This window comes from Mus musculus, chromosome 11, assembly GCF_000001635.26.
Source record: "Mus musculus strain C57BL/6J chromosome 11, GRCm38.p6 C57BL/6J".
Classification (NCBI taxonomy): Eukaryota; Metazoa; Chordata; class Mammalia; order Rodentia; family Muridae; genus Mus; species Mus musculus.
In genome coordinates this window covers 93,586,128-93,605,392 of record NC_000077.6, presented here as the reverse complement: position 1 = coordinate 93,605,392, position 19,265 = coordinate 93,586,128, and the positions used below count along the sequence as shown (strand labels likewise).

General features: G+C 43.7%; 1 protein-coding gene across 5 annotated transcripts in view; it reads right to left on the bottom strand.

The window, feature by feature from the left end:
• Positions 1–3,641: 3,641 nt before the first annotated feature.
• Car10 (carbonic anhydrase 10) overlaps positions 3,642–19,265 on the bottom strand; it is a 504,947-nt gene continuing 489,323 nt past the window's right edge. For 3 of the 5 annotated variants that reach the window (NM_001361707.1, NM_001361708.1, NM_028296.3), the window contains 3 exons: positions 8,126–8,280; positions 5,995–6,169; positions 3,642–5,077 (listed from right to left, as the gene is read on the bottom strand). In NM_001361707.1, the coding sequence (NP_001348636.1) occupies positions 5,055–5,077; positions 5,995–6,169; positions 8,126–8,280 (353 nt within the window). In that variant the 3' untranslated portion in view covers positions 3,642–5,054. The remainder of the gene's footprint in view (positions 5,078–5,994; positions 6,170–8,125; positions 8,281–19,265) is intronic. The other 2 variants (XM_030246368.1, XM_030246367.1) reach the window with 1 other exon arrangement.

Genomic DNA, 19,265 nt, shown 5'->3' with positions numbered 1-19,265 from the left:
ACAATAAAGTAAGAATTGGCAGGGCTGTAACGTGCCCATGCCTTTTTTAAAAATTATGAACATAGGTCATCTTCCCTGACTTTCAGCTTGTTTTTATTTGTTCAAAAATAGTTTGAAGAAGCTTGCAAGCTGAATAATTGAGAGTGATGATCTGTACACAGGTGCTCACACAGACACATACAAACACACACATCACAGCAGTAGAAATGGAGAAATAAAAGGGAAGGAGGCGATCTAAGGAGAGAGGTGTCTTCTATTGTTGTGACAAAAAAACAAAACAAAACAAAAAAACCAAAAACAACAAAAAAACAAAACCACTCAATCCAAACAAAAAATAGACCAAGGCAATCTATAAATGAAAACATTTAATCTGAGAATCATGTTTACAGAGGATTAGCATCTATAACCACCATGGCAGAGAGCATGGCAAAAGGTAGGCATGGCAACTAGAGAAGTAACTTAGAGCTTACATCTTGAAACAATCATGAGACATATACGTACATACATATATACATATGTTTCATGATATATACACACATATATATGTATATATATACACATATACACACGTATACACACATGTGTGTATATATGTATATATATGTGCATATATATATATATATATATATATATATATATATATATATATGAATGGAAAGCCCACCCCCAGCAACTCACCTCCTCCAGTAAGACCACAACAACCATAAAATGTGGTAAGGAATAAGAGAGGATTATGGGATACATATGATATGGGATACATATGAAAGCATGGGGAAAGACTAACTGGGAGAGGATAGGGACCAATAAGAGGGGGAATGGAGGACAGTATGTGTTGGGGGAAAATGAGTAAGAATATGCATAGTGACATACACATTGAAGTGCTCTGATGAAATCCATTGTTCTGTATGCTAACATAGAAGATTAAAAGACATTGAAGGAAGGGGCTCCTAGCACTTTCTGTAACCTGGATAAAGGTGGAGGGCATTGTGCTTAAGTGATTCTAGCCTATACCAAGTTGAGTCTTTCTAGAGCAGGAGTTAGCAAGACTGAGCGGTTCTCATATGAATGGGCATCAGGCTCACGAAGACTTGCTCAGCCTCTGTCTCAGAGTGTGAACATCTCTTTGTGAGCTGATGAACTGTAGTTTTCACTGTCCCAGGGGTCAGTGGTGGTTGGAGGCATGTTTTAAAACATGTCTGGCTTTCCCACTGGTGAGCTGGTCATTCAATCTCTAAGAAGCCAGTTCTGCATTTCCAGTATGGGAACAGCATTGGGAATTATGTCTCAGGTCCCTGAGTGTGTGAAATGATATGGATGGAAACACCTAGCACAGGGCCTGGGCTACAGGAAACCTGCTTCCCACAATGTGATGTACAAATGTTTCTTTGGCTGGAGTCTTGGCAAATCTTCCCTTATGTTTAAGCTGCTAGTCACTGAAGGTATGAGAATGAGTTTAGACTCCCAGAAACCTACTCTTAAGCTTTTTGGAGCAAGAAAACTAGGGCTTCAGCATGGAGGGTTCACTCCAGGGATGTTGGTGATGTGTTAACCACCTGGTCTATCAGTCTCCAGCCCATGCATAGCTCTCCTGCCTGGATTCCAGGTCATCGTCACACAAGAACATTTAATACATCCAGCTGTGATTGTTCTGTTGTTACCATGGAAACCAAACTGCTACCTAGAGAGATGGGACCAAGGTCTTAATGGCCTTAGAAACACAAAATGTGTTCTTCAGAGACAACTTCAAAATTCCACTTCCCTCTTTCTGTCATTCTGTTTTCTCTGCCTGCTCTAACATGCATGGTTACCCCTCCCTACCCCCACCCCCGTCTGATTGAAGGAGAATGATAGTGCACCCCGAGTTTCAGATCTCTCCCAGGAGAAAGGGATATTCATACCAGCCAGGACTCTGACAGTTGAAGCCAGATGTCAGGCAAATTCCACAGAACAGAGCACGCCGTGCTCAACCTACCCTCAGCTTCCTAGGTGACAAAATGTGTTCATAGGCTCACTTCTCGACATTCCCATCAGGCCAAGTCCTAGGGATTTTTATACTTCAAATACTTTTGTTCTTGAAGATCAGTGTGGTGTCTCAGGCCTGTAATCTAATCACTCAGAGGACACCAGTAACAGAAAAGGGCCTGGGAGCCTAGGTCCCTGCAGTCCAGTTTCCTTGTGTTCCTCCTTGGCACCTCTTTGACCAGTCTGCAGAGCATCTGCTTCTCTTGATGTTTGTCTTGTATCCCCAAGTGATCAATCCTAACCCCATCCTGTGAAGGAAAGCATCTTATGCTTTTAATAAACTCCTGGTGAGCAGGGCACACAAATGCTTCCTGGTCATCGCGTGCCAGGCAGGCAGGTGCTGGCACTGGGCGGTCATGAGTAGCTATGTAAGAGCTGTGTCTGCGAAGACTGATAGGCTGATCGGAACAGCAGTGGTGTTGAGCAGTGTGGAGAGCTTGAAAGGCTGCAGGTCCAGAGCCCAATTATCTTTACCTTGGGCTAGCATTAGCCCCCTAACGTCCGCCTTTGTATCAGAACGAACATCTTGTGACAGGCAGGTAAAACCCTTTTTGAATTTATCAACGTAGCAGATCACTAGCTTCCACCAACTCCAAAGCTAAGAATGTCATCAGATAAGCACCTGAAACCTATAGGAGAGATTGCCCCTTCTGTCTGTAACCCCTATGAGACACACCCAACCCATGCATTTTACATGACGTCTTACATTAGACTTTTCTTTGCTCTGCTTTGATAAAACTTCATGAAACGGCTTCTATGTGGTGATCCAGGCCTGTTTCTCAGGCCGTGGTCACTCGAATTTGCCTCTAGAATAAATGATCTTTTATTCTACTTTCGGTAATAGCTATGCTGTTGTTTGTATCATCAGAACTCACAGAACGGTTATTAATATCTCCGCTGTACAGATCAGAAAAATAAAGTAGTCTACCCAGGGTCGTGTGGTAGGCTGGTAGCGGGATGCAGCCCAGTCACTTCCGTATCTCTCAATGTCATTCTGTATCACTGGCTCCTGACACAGACAAAGGGAGACCATGACCCAAGAGCAAGCCGCCAGCCGCTCGGTGAAGGCTGCTTCCTTCTCATCCTAAACCTTTTGTAGAGTATTTGTTTTCTGTAAAAATGCAACTACTTCAAAGTAGGCCTAGAGTCCCATGTGGCTCAGGCTATCCTATAACTACCATTAAGGTAAAAAGTGGGAAGAAAGATCCAGCGTAGCCCAGCATTGTAATTATGAGAGAGCCAATTGTTTGAAGTTTTCATTACCAATGTACCTTGCCCCTAGGTGGGGTTTCCAATACATTTACCCTGTCGGCGCTGTTTGTACAAACCCACCTGTCGGTGCTCCCTCTCTTGTTGGAGATTGTGACAGGGAGGAGAGATGAAAGTTATTTTTAATTTGGCAACCAACCGAACATCCAACTTATCCCTTCCAGCAGCAAAGCCTATATGTTTTCTCAACAGGGTATTAATTATCTGGTTCTGGGACTGGCTAGACAGCCTGTTCCAGAGGCTCTGGTTGCCCTGCTGGCTGGATGCAATTGCAAGGTGAACCCAGCAGGACTCAGGAAACTTAAGCAGGAGGCAGGCATCCTTTTTCTCAATAAATTCAGACAGGGGCATTGGGCAACTTGTTAAACACATTTATTGATTTTTTTTTTTTTTTTTTACAGTAACCAAACACAGTGAGTGACCATTATAAACAAGAAAAGAAAGGCATTCTTTTGTATTTTGTGAGATCTGGCTGCACCTGGAGAGAAAAGATACCCCAATTTCCCAGGAATTTACAAGTCAAAGTGCATTCCTTTGGGAGCATCACAGGGGTTGGGGGGTGGGGGAAATGGCAGTTTTGAAACGCAAGGAATCTGTTGCCTGCTAGGTCGGGCGTAGCTCACCTGGGATGAAGGATCGAGCCATGGAGTGGAGTGAAAGATAGATATACCTGCTTAGCAAATGCATTCCTGCTTGCCACAAACTCAGTAAAACTGGCTGCAAATGAACAAAACATGGAGATGAAGGGACATGGGAGAGCCAAGAAGATAGCGTGGGGCTAGGGCTTAGGTTGGCAGGAAGGAGAACAGATCAAAGCCAGAAAAAAATGAAATCAACGCATTAAACACATTTATTGGGCTGTTAACAATAACCAAACACAATGTATGACCTTCGGAAAACAAGAAACAGCGAATGGATCGATTCTGATCTCGGGCAAGTCCTAGTACAGTTATGTGACAAAGAGGGAAATAATTCCATTCTTATAGTCTGTGGTGATAAATATATACAACGTATAGCTCTTTGATGTCTGTCCATTTATTTATTTATTTATTTATTTATTTATTTTTGAAGATTTTCTTTTTAAATCATTGAGTAAACAGAAGAATCGTAATCTAGAAATAAGTGTCCTTGGTCAGCTTTGTCCTGGTCACCTGTCACAGCACCCTCGGAGTAACCCAGGACACTGTCAGGGATGGTGAGATGCCGAGTCCGCTTGATGCTGTCAGAACGGTGGTTTCCCCCCCCCCCCCACTCTCTTTTGGAAGAATTTTGTATATACAAAGGCTGAGAAGTCTCATTGGGTTGAGTTATTAGTTCAGGAAAACAGTATCAAAATTGTAATCAGGTTAACTGGTTGTTTTCTTCTAAGACCTTTGATGAATGAACCTTTTTTTCTGAAACTTGGCTTTTTCATCATGGAGGTGGTGTGTGTGTGTGTGTGTGTGTGTGTGTGTGTGTGTGTGTGCATGTGTACTTGTGTTTATGTGTGTATGAGTGTGTGCATTTGTATTTATGTGTGTGTATATGTGTCTGTGTATGTGTATATGTGTGTATGAGTGTGTGTGTGAGTGTGTGTGTGTAGAGAGAGAGAGAGACAGATGCACTCCTCTGAAACATTTTTTCAGACAATTTTCATGAAAAAGGGGCCAATCCAAAGAGTGAAAGGCTTAGGGGAGGAAGGACAGGGAAGGGGGGCATTCTGGGTTGCGTCAATTCACAGTTGTAGAATTTCACTGAGGTGGGATTCTTCTTGGCTTAGTTCCCTACTTGAGGAGCCATTCGTTTACTGGAAAGAGAGAGAGAAACAAAACCAAAACACACACACATACACATAACACAAACAAGGCACAACTGAATTAATCGCATACAGTGCAGGGGGGCCTTACTCTAAAGTACTACTCCCTGCCCCAGGGCTTTTTAGACTTGTGCTTTTCAGGAAGCCAAGAGCTTCAGGTGGTTACTGTGCAGCCAATTGGGTGAGAAGAAGAAATGTACTTGTGTTATCAGTACATTTAATCATCCTTCAAATGGCCAAGAGCTAGATAGGTATAGACTATTTTTGTCAAGTAGAAAGTTCTAGTCGGGGGTACTGGTTTAGACCAGAGATAGGAAAACTTGAGTTCATAGTCTCAAACGAACACATTCCCAGTTTATTTGCATATTGACCACAGCTGATGTCCTGCTACATCATTTGCATGCTACCTATGGCTGGTTTCACACTAGGTCATTAGAGTTGAACAGAGAAGATCTGACCTACAACGCCTAAAATATTTGGTTGTTGCTTCTCTATAACAAAAGTGCCAATGCCTGCTTTAGGCTACAAACTCTCTATGGTTAGGGTCATATTTATATTCATTACCACTGTAGCACGGCCACTACCTAAGTGTGCCTGATACACAGTTGGTGCCCAGCAAATCAGTGGGGAATAAAGAGAAAGGTCAATGATAGAATTGGGTATTTGTCCAGTAGTGGTGGCTGAAAGGGAACAAGGACTCTATTGTGTAGGTGTCCTGTGAGTATCTAAGAGAGAAAAGGGATGAAAGGAACCCAGGAGAAAGAGGACCAATGCAGTCAGGGTTTTGGGGCAGTAGTGGTATCAGGTGTGGCAGTGACTTTACTATAAAATCTCCTACCATGGGAAATAGGCCTAAGCTAAAAGCTGGACCTTTGCCCTGGGTGCTTTTCTGGGGCCACTGCACTCACCTCTGTACTGTAGCTTCTGGGCCCTGTTGTTAGGACAGTCCTTCCCCTGTAAACTGAAGTTGATGTTGGTGCGAATACAGCGATTATTGAGTGGCTGGACAGGCCTGAAGTTGTCACTCATGCTCAGAAAGATCTGCGATGGCTGATTCTGGCTGAGGAGGCGTAGGGAATGCATCTGTGAAGAGAAAGAGCGGTGAGATCCAGCCACTCTGTAGATGTGCTGGGGAGGAAAGGCCAAGTAGACTGTTGTCTGGCCAGCATTAACTTTCTGGAAAAGGTCAGAAGTCCTGAGGGCCCCTCTTCCTAGCTGAGCTGAGCTGAGGGACTACACACAGATGCCTTCAGACACCCAGAGTGCATCTGCCTTGCTAGCTCACGGACTTTGAACAAGTCATTGATTCTCATCCTTGAATGAGATGCGTTCCTGTAGCATGAGTTTCCAGTCAGCAGTTTTGGCTTTCTCTGATCCTCTGACTCTACACGATTACTGCTCAGTCTATCGTGGTTGGTCAACTAAACCAAGGTAGACCACGGCAATTTCTTTCTTGTGAAAGCCTGGGATGTTTTTCCACAAGACAGTGAAACAAACAAACAAAAAAGAGTAAATCAAATGTGCTGGAAGGAGGAGGAGGAGGAGGAGGAGGAGGGAGGAGGATGAGCAGGAATGGGGAAGAAGAGGGGAATAGGAAGGAGAGGAAAGGGAGAAGAAGAGGGGGAGGAGAAGAATGGGGCGGGGGAGGGCTTCTGGCATTCTGCCTAGTGAATCCCTCATATCAGTTTCTGGTCTTGAACTCTCTGAGCCGCTCCTGTATCTCTTGACTATGTCCCTTTTCTGAGCTTGAGTGATCTGGAGGGAGTTATTGTTGTTTGTCATCCAGCAAGTCCCAACAGGATCAGGGACTGGGAGCTGCTGCCTGTTGTCAGGCTGTGAACATAGATCCTGCCAAGAAGATGGGTTCTGCTTCACTCGTACATCCTCCCTCTGAGGCTTTTTGGATACTGGTGATCAGATGCTGGAGCTGGGACCGAGGCAGACAATCTACCCTCATCACGGGGGAGAGGAGGAGGGTGGCAAACCTGGAGGGAGCCACTGAGCAGAGCTGGCACAGGCTGGTTCCTGCACAGCTCTTAAACAATTCCCACATTCAAAACATGTTTGTGAAGTGCTGTGTACCGTGTTTCCTCTGCTTGGAGAATGACACACACACAGTACTTTTTAAAAAAGATCTGAGAAGTCCCTGCATAATGAAATGGACCCAGGTTATTCTTCTTGTCTGCAGTGCTACAGGATGAACCCGGGGTCTTGTCGATGTCCAGCAAGCACTCTACCACTGAGGTTTATTTTAGCTTGTATAGGTTTTGAAAAATGTAGCTTAAAAATTGTTGCGTTTTCGAGACAGGGACCCATTCTGCAGCCTGGGCTTGCCTAGGACCTGTGGTGATCCTCCCGTTTCGGCTTCTTTACAGGAGTGAGCCATTATATCTATTTGCATCTCTAGCTGTACGCTGAACAGTCTATCTATAGAGTGTGATTTTGGACTCTGCTATCTTATTTCCCTTGGGCAGGTGGAGTGTTTTTATAAGTAGTTAATGTTAGTCCATTTCATATGCTGACTCTGTGAACATAGGTGGTGTGGGTTTAATTGTGTGTGTAAATTGGAGACACTGGTAATCTGTAACACTTAGGATGTGACCTCACTTGGAAGTGGGCCTCCTACTGATGCAATCAGCTAAGTTAATATGAAGTAATGGAGGTTAGTGTTTTCGTTCGGTGTAACTGGAGTCTTTTAAAAGAGGGTGGATTTGGAGAGAGATGCAGTCACATAGAGAACACCAAGTAACAATGATGGCAGAGTCCTGGGGTGCTACATCACATGCCAGAGATTTCTGGTAAACTGTGGAAGCCAGAGAAAAGGCAGGGAACAGATTCTCACATTCCTGGGAAGGAACCAACCCTTCTGACTCCTTTATTGGGGTTTCTGTGAGACAATCATGTTTCTGTTGTTGGTCTCACCCAGTTTGTGCTTGATGGTTGCACAAATCCTAGTCAATCAACACCACAGGCTCAGAACCTACTCAGCCAGTCCCCACACTTTCTTCCCGTTGGCCAATGAACTGAAGGTAAGCTCACCTGCATCCTGGTTATGTACACAGGCTTGTTCATTATTATCCAACTTGCTGTCTCATAGCAGGGCGGGATAGTCATCGACCCATCATAAGTGATGAAACTAGAGGTCTCTGGATACAGTTCCTCTATATTAAGTCCCTGTAGTAAGTATGCATCATCTGGAAAGGAAGGTAATCGAACCAAAGCTTAGCATCTTGATAGAGCCTTGCTGATGCATCTTTATTATATATAATAGTAAAATATGTATATGTTTTCAGAAGACCGTATCTGCTAACATCTTCAGTAACAAACACTTCCATCGTTATTCTCCTCACATAGCTGGTGTTTTATCCTTTATTTCCTAGTGTTTTAAACTACAGAGTTTTACTTATTGTTCACAAACAGTCCAGGTGGCTGAAGGCTCCTCTCTAGGCCACAAATTGTCCACACTTGTGACTCAGACCCTTCGAATGGCCGCTGACCGGCTGCTCTGTGGTTCGGAGACCATAGTGACTGAATGAACAACAACCCTTGTAAAGGGTGACACTCACATTGCTCCATCCCAGCAGCAGCGCATGCCACTCACTTAGGCACACATCTTGGTGGTCAAAGGAGTCACATGAGTAAAGCTGATGTCACAGATTTAAGGGGAAAAAATTCGACTTTTTTTGTCCTCAGTCCCTGATTTTATTTTACTGTGGCTTCTGTGCTCCAGAGATTACAGGTCTATCTCCAGAGGTGGTAAATGGCGCACTGTGCTGGGAGCACCTACCAGTGCCAGTCCAGGAGCCTGGAGAGTACTCAGTAGGGCACCAAAGCCTAGCTTTGTACCAGAGAGATGAGACAAGCTCACACCCCTATCCCCTCTGGGTGTGTCCAACTCCCACTGGGAAAGGACTCACTGGATAGTGGCTGATGTCATCACTCAAGTGATGCATAAGAAAAGATGTTCACCGATATCTAGAACTTCATACTCCATATAGTAAAACATCCACATGGATGGGGAGAATAAAGACCAGAGAGACAAAGTCTACAGCCACAGAGGAAGCTGATGCCTGCCGAGCAGGAACGGGAAAACTGCAGTTTTCCTGACCTATAAGGGAAGGCCATTCATTAATTTGCCAGATATTTGCTAAGTACCTATTTGAGCTTGGTCTAAGGTTGGGCTCTTGGTCCAACAGCAATGGGCAGGGGAGATGCAGTGCCTGCCTCATTCCAGTTGAAGCCCCAGACAGCACAGTGCAGTGCACATATGCGGATGTCAGTGCAGGGTGATGAGGACACTGGCTGCTGCTGGGTAGGCATTCATGCTGGCCATCTATGTTTATAGGCAAAGACTCTTCTCCACTAGGAAGAGTCTTCTTCCTCTAAGAGTTGTTGAAACTTTCTCTGATTAGAAAGAAACATCTTTGCTGAGGGTTTTGAATTTTCCTGCTCCCCGACTGTCAAGTGTGAACAGACTAATTAAGTTAGTAGTTTGAAAAAAATGTAAACACATCTACCATTTACCTGTTCCATCTAAAATCTTCTCGTAGTGGGTCTGGTCTAATGTTGTTTGTATTCTTGTGTCAGTTTGGCCCCCCCAAAATTGTTTACAGGAGAGTCCACACATCCAGACATAAGACTCTCGGGGATCCTGCTGCTTGTTGGTTCTGATTGGTAAATCAGAGAAGTTGCCAACAGCTAGTGATTGGGCAAGGCATACAGAGGAGGGACTTTTAGGGTTCCCAGGCTAGGGACCGAGGGAGGAGAAAGAGATCAGGCATGCTGGGTGAAGGGGAAGGAGAGAAAAAGACACCACGCCTGAGAAGGTACAGAACAGGGAGGTATATCTGCCATGTAGGAGCCAGGAGAATGTGACCCAAGAGGGCTGCCCAACTGGGTCCAGGGCAGTCCAGGTAGAATATGAAATGTAGTGAGTGATAACTTGGGATTATCGAAGGGAGGTGGATTAGCCATGTGGAGGTTAGGAATTTATATTGAGCTGATTAAGGCATATCAAAATATAAAGGTTGTGTGTATGTCTTTCATTGAGGAACCCAGAACACTGGTGGGTGGGTAGTGTGGACCACACAGCCAAGATTTATTTAACGATTTTAATATTATACCTTCCCTCCTCTACTATGCCACAAGAACCGCTCCAGATCTCCATCAATGCACCAAGAGAGATCAGCCAACCTGGACTTGGAGAAAAACTTGACTGACCCTAAGATGAAGGATTTCTCCCTCACTCTCTTCCACTTTTCCTTTTTCCTCTCATTCTTCCTTCCATCTCCCCATTCTCCCTCTCTTCTTAAAAATAATTTAGCTTTGCTTATGGTTCTACATGAATGCAGATGTGAGTGCAGATGCCCCTGTAGGCCAGAAGAAGCTGCCAGAACCCCTGGAGTTAGAATTATAGACAGCCGTGAGCCACCTGATCCTGATGTGATTTCTGGGAATGAACTCCTGAGTCCTCCCCAGGAGCAGCAAGTACTCCTAGCTGCTCTCTAGCTGCTCTCTAGCCATTTTTTTTTCTTTGACATGATGTCATTCATGTAGCCTGGGCTGCCTTTGAACCACTAACTATCTACTTCTTAAGCATTGGTTGGGATTTCAGGTGTATTCTACCATGCTTGGCACCTTGTAAACACTTTTCCATTTAAATAGAAACACTTTGTATGGGAACAGTAAGGACCCAGGACAAGCCAAAGAGGGAAGCGGCAACTGGAATCTGCCTGGAAGAGTCTATTCTGTGGCATGAGATATCAGGGTTTCCTATCACAGAGCCATGATGTCCACAGCACACACCCCCGTGCTAGTCCTTCTGAGTTTGATCAGTCAATAACATAATGAGATGGGTATCCATCTCATACTGTCTGCAGTGGTTTCTAGGATCTGCTGAACCTGTGCTCCTAGCACCAAGCTCAGAGCAGAGGATCTGGGCATAATTAGGAGAGTGCAGGCAGGAGTCACAAACAGTGATGTGCGGGCTAAGAGAGAGGCTGTCAGCTTTATCTGGAGTGGGGGAAGGGGACTCAGACAAAGATGAATGGAGGAACTGCCTTGAACTGCATCTTGAATGACAGGAAGTAATCAGTGTGTGACTAGCAGGGGTTGAGGTGTCAAGGGTACTGCAGATAGAGGCACTGGAGACAGAGCTGAGGGAGTTTTGAAGGGCTGTGGTACTTAGGGACTGCTTAAGTGTGGGCGGGATGGAGGTGGAGGGATATTGTGGGAAATGAGGCTAGCAGGGTCAATGCAGGCCACATCCAGGAGGCCCTTGCCTGTGCTATTGGGAGTTTGGGCTTCAGCCTGGAGGCAGTTTGAAACCACTGAAGGCTTTCAAACTAGAGATGGCATGATCAGATTTGGACTTAATGAGGCTTGCTCTGATGGCGGTTTGGCCTGAAGATTAACATATTGAATGAGAGAAGGAAGCATTCCGCAGGTTTTTTTTTTATTAAAGGTCAATGTGATTTGTTTAACCAAGCTTGTACGAAGAGCATATTGGGTACTCTAGCGCGCTGCTATGATTCTATTTTATTTTATTTGGGGCGGTGGGGAGGAGGGAAGGATGAATGCAGTAGACATGAGGGAGATTCTAGGCAGAACTGGAGCCAAGATAAAGAAGATTTATATTTTCCTGAAATTAGACCAGCCTCTATGCTACAGCCATATTTGAGGAAAGGGTTGGGGAAAGCCAGGCTAGAAACAAAAGATATGATGTTTTATGTGTTTATTTTCTTCATAGGGTGCCAGCATGTTTACAAAACACCATAGCATTCATATTCCAGCCATGATCTGCTGGGGTCCTGGTGGGAAAGTCCTTTTGGTCACCCCTCTGTCAGACACAATGGCAACACTTGGTGGCCACCCTTTTGAGATCAGCAGCCGCCACTGTGCCCTTCGTAACAATCTTTTTCGTCTGTATGCTTACTCTTAATTTCCCTCTACAAAAATTGAAACCATCCAGCATGAAGAATCTGGGCTTGGGGCCTGAGTTTGAATAATGGCTTTGCTGCTTGTATCTGTAAGACCTTGGACCCATAGGTGATAAGAGCCTCTGTTTCCATGTCTACAGCATACAGATGTGATGTAGAATACTTGCCTCACAGGCTATTAGAGGAACAAATAGGACCATGCTTTACAAATACTGTCTAGCACAAGGCTCAATCCAGGAAAGTACTCAGCCATGTTGGATGGCATTGATGTCACCTTTCTGACCCCCAGCATCCTTGCCCAGCTCCCCTGGTAAACTCCCTGTCATTCCCAGGACTCTGACTTTCCCAGCTAAATCAGCTTCCCAGGAATTACTTAGCTATCTGACTCTTTCCACTAAACTGTGAGCCTCTGAGGAATGTGTTTGCTTCTTTTACTGTGGATTCCAGTCTGAGGTCTGGAATCAAAGACTGTTCAGTAAACATAAGACTAAATGATCAGATATAATGCTTTCTGCTCAGCAGCTCTACCTAGTGATGGTGCTGAGCAGAAATCAAGTAAGGAGTAGTCAACATTGGACAGGTAATGGGAAAGGAGGCTGCAGCACTAACTTTAATGTATACTGCACCTACCATCTCTTGTACACCACACCCAAGACATCAGCATGAGGCTCTTGGTCTTGTTTCAAGCTTTATATGGTGATATCATGTTTCTACATCAAACATGTATGAACTCTCATAATTATATTGCTGAAATTGGCATGAATATAACATACAACATTGTCTCAAAGACTGACCTTAAAATAGTGCTCTTCTAGACATTGGAATTTCAGAAGTATGAGCTTGCTCAGTGATTTTGATAAGTGCAGTGCCTTGAGTGAGCATGGCCCCATAGGCTCATGTTTGAACAGTTGATCCCCAGTTCATAAAACTGTTGAGGAAGGATTAGGAGGTGTGGCCTTGTTGGAGGAGGTATGTCATGGTGGGTGGGGGGCAGGATGTGAAGTTTCAGAAGCTCAGTCCATGTCCAGTTAGCTTTCTCTGCCTTTTAGTTGAGTCTCAAGATGCTAGCTCTTAGCTGCTGCTCCAATACCATGCTAGCCCACTGCCATGCTCCCCGCCATGATGGTCATGAACTCTACCCTTCTGAAACTCTACATTCTAGATGAACATTCTTCTATTAAGTTGCTTTGGTCATGATGTCTTATCACAGCAATAGAAAAGTAACTAAGACCATAGGAGAGAGGTAGTGTGGCCCAAGAATAACTATGGGTACGTCAGAAAATTTCAGCCCTGGCATTCAGAAATGTCTCTCAAAATTTCTCTTATGAGAAAAAATGATTTATAGAAAGGAAAGTCTCAGACTTCAAGATGGGAGTCATAATTCAAGTGTAAGTTATAATTATATATTTGACAGTGACTTACTGTTTCTTCATGGATAACTCAAAAAACTTTTCCTTACCTGGAGCAATGGACAGTTGTGGATAATTATTACTAAGGCTATATTTAGGTAAAAAAAAAATCCCATAGGTCCCAAAACATCTCTCAACATCAAGGAGCTTATCTAGCCAAATTTATCATTAGTAGGCCAAGGTTTGGCATGGAAGCATTGCATTGCTAATCTGTCTGATAAGGATTTAGAAGGACAGGAAATTACCCTTGGATAATCAATATATAGACTTTTACTGTTCTGGAAGACTGTGGAAGTTGACCACTGTGCCTTTGGTTTTGTGGCACACTATGTTGGATCTAGAATTTATCTTATCCTGAGTTCTCAGAGTTACAACCAAGAAGCCCCCAGCTTCTTGGGGGAAGTATTGTGGGAGGGGCTGACTGGGAGGGGGCAGTGAGTAGGATGTAAAGTGAATAATAAAAAAGTCCCCAGCTAACTTCTGCTTGTTGTTGTTGTTGTTCAAGCAAAACATTTCATTGTGATGCAATGTCTCAGCCAATACAACAGGGAATCATTTTGTTTTTTTCAATCTGAACTTTCACTAGGTGCCTTAGCCAAGTGCACGGGTCTGACTCACAAGGGCCACTGCTGATAGTCAACATCTCTTGCTCCCTGATTATATGGTTCCTATCAAGGCAGACCACACCACTGAGAAAACAGCCTGATACTTCCCAAAATCAATACTGGCTTTGATCAATATGAAACTATGAGGCAATTTTAGTATATGGAATAAATAACATTCCCCCTTGTAATCTGAGGCAAGTTCAACTGAAACGAGGCAAAAAAGGCAATTACAATAGAATAAAGTAGTATCATGTTTTTGTTTTACACAGACAACAAATGAAGAAAAGGGCCTCTGAGAGCTGTATTCTTAGAGGTAAGTTCCATCTCATCAGTTTCTCACTGCTGTGAGTATCTACTGAGACAGCAACATGGAAATAGGTGGGTGGTGCTTCCCACTATGAGAAAACACTTCTAAGTCTGTTCCTCTGAAATGAGAGTACACATTCAATTGAGCATTGAGAAAGGCACCTGGAGCATTGTGCTTAAGCTCTTTGGTGATCCTTCAACACACTTACACTGTGTTCCCTAGGGAACTGTGTGAAGAACTCGCCCTGAGAGCTGTGAAGTTGAAGGCAGTTACAGGATAGTCTGTGCTTGCCTACACATCCATATTTTACTAGGAAATTCAGGAGGAAGCGTGGGTAACTTGAAATTACAAATAGGCTAGTTAAAGCACCTTTTAAGGGGCTTACTCTGTGTGACGATTGCCATGTTTATAAACTCTCCTCCATATGCCTCCAGTACTGTGTCTTTATTGCCTTGGAGAGTGGGTCTGTTAACACAGTAAGCTGATGTCTTTATAATTGGATGTGGTGGTCCCCTGCATTCTTTGTTAGATCTAAGCTCTCCTATCCATGACTTGAGCACTGTCTTAGTTACTTCTCCTCATTGTGACTGCAAACCTGGGAGACACAACTTAAGGGAGAAAGGATTTCTTTTGGCTCACAGTTTTAGGGACTACATTCCATCATGTCAGGAAAGACATGGTGGTGGGAGTGGCTCATAGCTCTGACAGCAGGAGGGTAATATAGGTAGGTTCATTGCCTTAACAGTCAAGAAACAGATAGGTCTGGATTGAACAAGGATTGGGCTATTACTCCTAATGACCTAATTCCTGCAGTAAGGTCTCACTCCTAAAGATTCTACCACCTTCCAAAACAGTACTACAACATGGGGACTAAGTGCACAGACACTCAGGCCTGTGGGGATGGTTGACATCTAAGACATAACAAATGAGGATGGCAATTGAAAGAAGATAAAGTCACCAGACTAACACTCTGCCCGAGGATTTGAGAAGAATGTTCACTGTGGCAATGCTCTGATAACTACTGCTTGTTATCCATTCTAGAAGGAGTCTTTGCAATCCATTAATCATTAGTTTCATCTCTTGAAAATACTGTAGAAAAGGGTTCTGGTTCAATGAAATCAAGTGTTACTAAAATGATACAAATGTTACCTTTCATGTAATTGAGGTGCCATGTCTACTAATTAATTAACAAGGGAAACAGGCTTACAAACACCATACCCGTACAGTGCATTAAAAATTAAAGTACTTCGAGCTAAATTACCAATATCTCCTCAAGAAAAGCCTTTCTAAGAAAATCCATTTTTTAATGTCATGCTTTCAGTCTTGACCCTCACTCTGCTGAAGCAGAATTTGACTTTAATAAAATGGATTTTCTCTAGAAGACTTTTAAAATTCAGCCTGAAATTAATTCAAGCTGGTCTTTTCTATTGTCAGTCATGGTTAGTGAGAATATTTTACAAGTTCTACTCAGATATATGAAGTGTAAGCTTCTGGCTCAGAAGTTAAGGGCACTGGCTGCTCTTCCAGTGGATGTGGGTTCCATCCTTAGCACCCACATGATGGCTCAAGATCAGCTGTAACTCTGGTACCAAAGGATCTGACTCCCTCTTCTGAACCTCTGGGGGGCACTGCACTCAAATGGTGCACAGACATATTTGAAGGCAAAATACCCAAGCTCACAGAATAATTTAAAAAATGAAATTTAAGTTCCCATGGAAACTAGTAACATCTCATGAAGTCCTTGTGTGCACTACTTAGATCCATGATGCGTATGCTTCTCTAAAAGCAAGCATACTCTGACACTGCTTGTGTGGCCTACACTGGACTCATCTTCAGAATAAAACTGTTCTCGGCACAACAATGACTTGCCTCCCAACCTGAAGGAACAGGATTCAACAGGCATATGCCTTAAGACAGTGTAGGGACACAAATATATTGCACATTGAGTTCACATTTGTTACTATCCAGGCAATTGATCTACTACCTTATTTAATCCCCACCCAGCCCTTTGAGCATTAGCTTGCTGATGAGGCCATCAAATCTCAGAGTTGTGCTTCTGACCTCTTCTGACATCAGAAAGCAAAGACAGTGCTAGAGCTAGAATAGGAGCCTAGTGTGAAGGTTAGCCTTGTCAACTCAATGGGACTTCAAATCATCATGGAAACAAACATTTGACTATGTCGACAAGGTGGGTTCTAGAATGGGTTTATTGAGGTAGAAAGAGCCACCCTATATGTAAGCAGCACCACTCTGTGCACTGGGGTCCTTGGGACATAGAAGAGAGAGAGCTGAGTTCAAGCATTCACCTTGCTCAGCTCTTCTGACTGTGGAAAGTACAACAAGCTGCTTCCAACACCTGCTGCCATGATATCTTCCCCACCATGGGACCGTGAGCCAAAATTAAATCTCCCATACTTAAGTTGCATTTGCCAGGCATTTTATCACCACAATGAGGAAAGAACAACACACCAGGTCTGCTCCTCTCCCATGATAATGGTGGCCTTTACCAAATGGCGTCCAAAATTCTCCCGTACTTTGGCAAGAGTACCTTTACATTTAAATATATCATATATAGTATAAATATATAATATATTATAATATGTAATGTAATATATAACATAACAATATTATATAACATAATGTATATGATGTAGATTATCTATAGTACATCTTGAAAGAATGATTTTTTCCCATGTTTCCCTTTTCTCAGCTATCCCCGCCATCAATAATGCTGTCCTCAGCTTGGTGGGCTATCTCTACTCCTTCCATCTTGTGCCAACTGACTCCTGTGCTTGTTCCTTCCTCCCTGTACCTCCTCAGCTGGCTGGTAAGCTGGCCACAGAGGAGCCTTTTCCATAATAGGGCCCTGAAGAGATATATTTAGAAGTGGTTTTCCATTCCAAGTCATGAAGATTTGAGTCGCCCTTTCAGAAGTGAGGACTTGTCCCACCTCTCTCCTGTGTTTATTCTTACTCCAATGACTTCACCCAAGTTTAAATGCCATCTGGATGTCAGTGTCGTCCACAATCACAGCTCTGGTTCTCTTTCCTGAAATCCAGGCTGATATACCCAACTGCCTACACCACACCTCCTCTTGAATGCCTAATAGAAATCCCAAGCACGACATGTTCAAGATCTGTGATCCCTTCTCCACCCACAAGCACGCTGCATCTGAGTCTTCCCCATCTCAGGGGATGGAAATATCTTCCTTCCAGTGACTTGAACTAAAAATTTCATGGGAATCCTTGGCTCTGTTTTCCCTTGCACATTAAAAAGAGATTTAGCAAGAAATCTGCTGCTGACTTAAAATTTATCCAATCACCTATCACCACCTTTCCCTCGTTGACCTGGTCACCATCAGTACCATTGCCCCATTATTTGATGGTTACAACCACCTTCTGTCTTTACCCTTGCCACACTGTAGTCTATTTAAAAGGTTTTCAGACTTAGTAAATTTTATTTTATATGTATGAATGTTTTGTCTGCCTGCATATATAGATATCCACATGGATACCTGGTGCCTACAAAAATAGTCAAAAGAAGGGTTTGGATTCCCTGGAGCTGGAGTTATGGATGGCTGTGAGCCACTATGTAGATGCTAGGGATTGAGCCAGGGTCTTCTGCAAGAGGACTAATTTCTCCTAGCCACTGAGCTATCTCTTCAGCCTTTGTATAGTTTATTTTTAATCAAAAAACCATAATATACCTTTTTTTTCTACGTATGGTAAATGCATATGTATATGAATATGTGTTGTGTGTGGGTTGTGTTGTATATGAGCATATATAAGGAGGTCATTGAGTATATTTGTCTTGCTTTATTATTCTCTTCTTTATTCCCCAGACAGGGTCTACCACTGAGCATAGAGCTAGCCTGGCAGCCAATAATCTTCAGTGGTCCTCCTATCTCTGTCCCTCATAGTGATGGGGTTATACAGACACATACATGCTTGGGTGGTTTTGTAGATGCTGAGGATTCAAGTGCTTTCATCCTCTGAGCCATCTACCTATCCCAGAGTGCTCCTTTTGGTAGGAGATGGTAGTCTGCTTGAAGACCCAGAATGGCTTCCAGTCTAAGATGCCTTCTCTGACCACTATGTATGCCAATTAGGACAGTGTGGCGGTGTCCTCTGGAGGATACTGATTTCCATAGGCGATCTCCATATAAGATAGCATGTGTATAGGAGTTGATAACTTGGAGCAGGATCAGGCTGAGCTGGCCAAGTGTCACTGCATTAGTTCTGTGGTTAGTTGATGCCCCTTCTAAGCAACTAACCCCAATTGTAAGAAGCAATGCTGTGGCTAATCAACCCAAGATTCAGTTTAAGTGAAAAGCATGCTGAAAGGTTTTGCACCATGTCAAAACACCAGAATTATAATTGGTTTTGAGACCTCAGAACTTATCTTTTTCTACTTTTTAGGAGAGAAGCAAGAGTGACGTAAGAATGGTACCCAGGAATATCCAGGTGTGAAACCATGCTCTTTAGTATGGAAGTATGGGGTTGAGGTTCAGGAAGTTCCTTCCCCCCAAATCCCCATCTCTGTGGGAGGGCTGTGATGTTGAGCATCTTAGTCATGTGGCAGGTGCTGGGTAGTGCAAAATAAGTGGTAGTGAGAGAGAACATATTTCAAGACCAAGCCTTACGCAGCATCCCAGGAATTCATGGACTGATGGCAAAGATACTTGCTGGGTGTTCCTCTGATGCTGGAAAGATGAGAACCATGTAGGTCCCTCTGCCTTAGCTGATCTGGGGACCTCTGACTGCAGGAGAGAAATCTTGACTAACCTGCACGTGTAGCAGTGAGAAGTGAACACCTAGTTCTGACTGATCACTCACTCATTATGTAGAAGTCAGTGACTACACAGCTACCTTCCTCTGACCTTGGTGTCATCTGTGTACTGGGGATAGTAAACATGCCCAC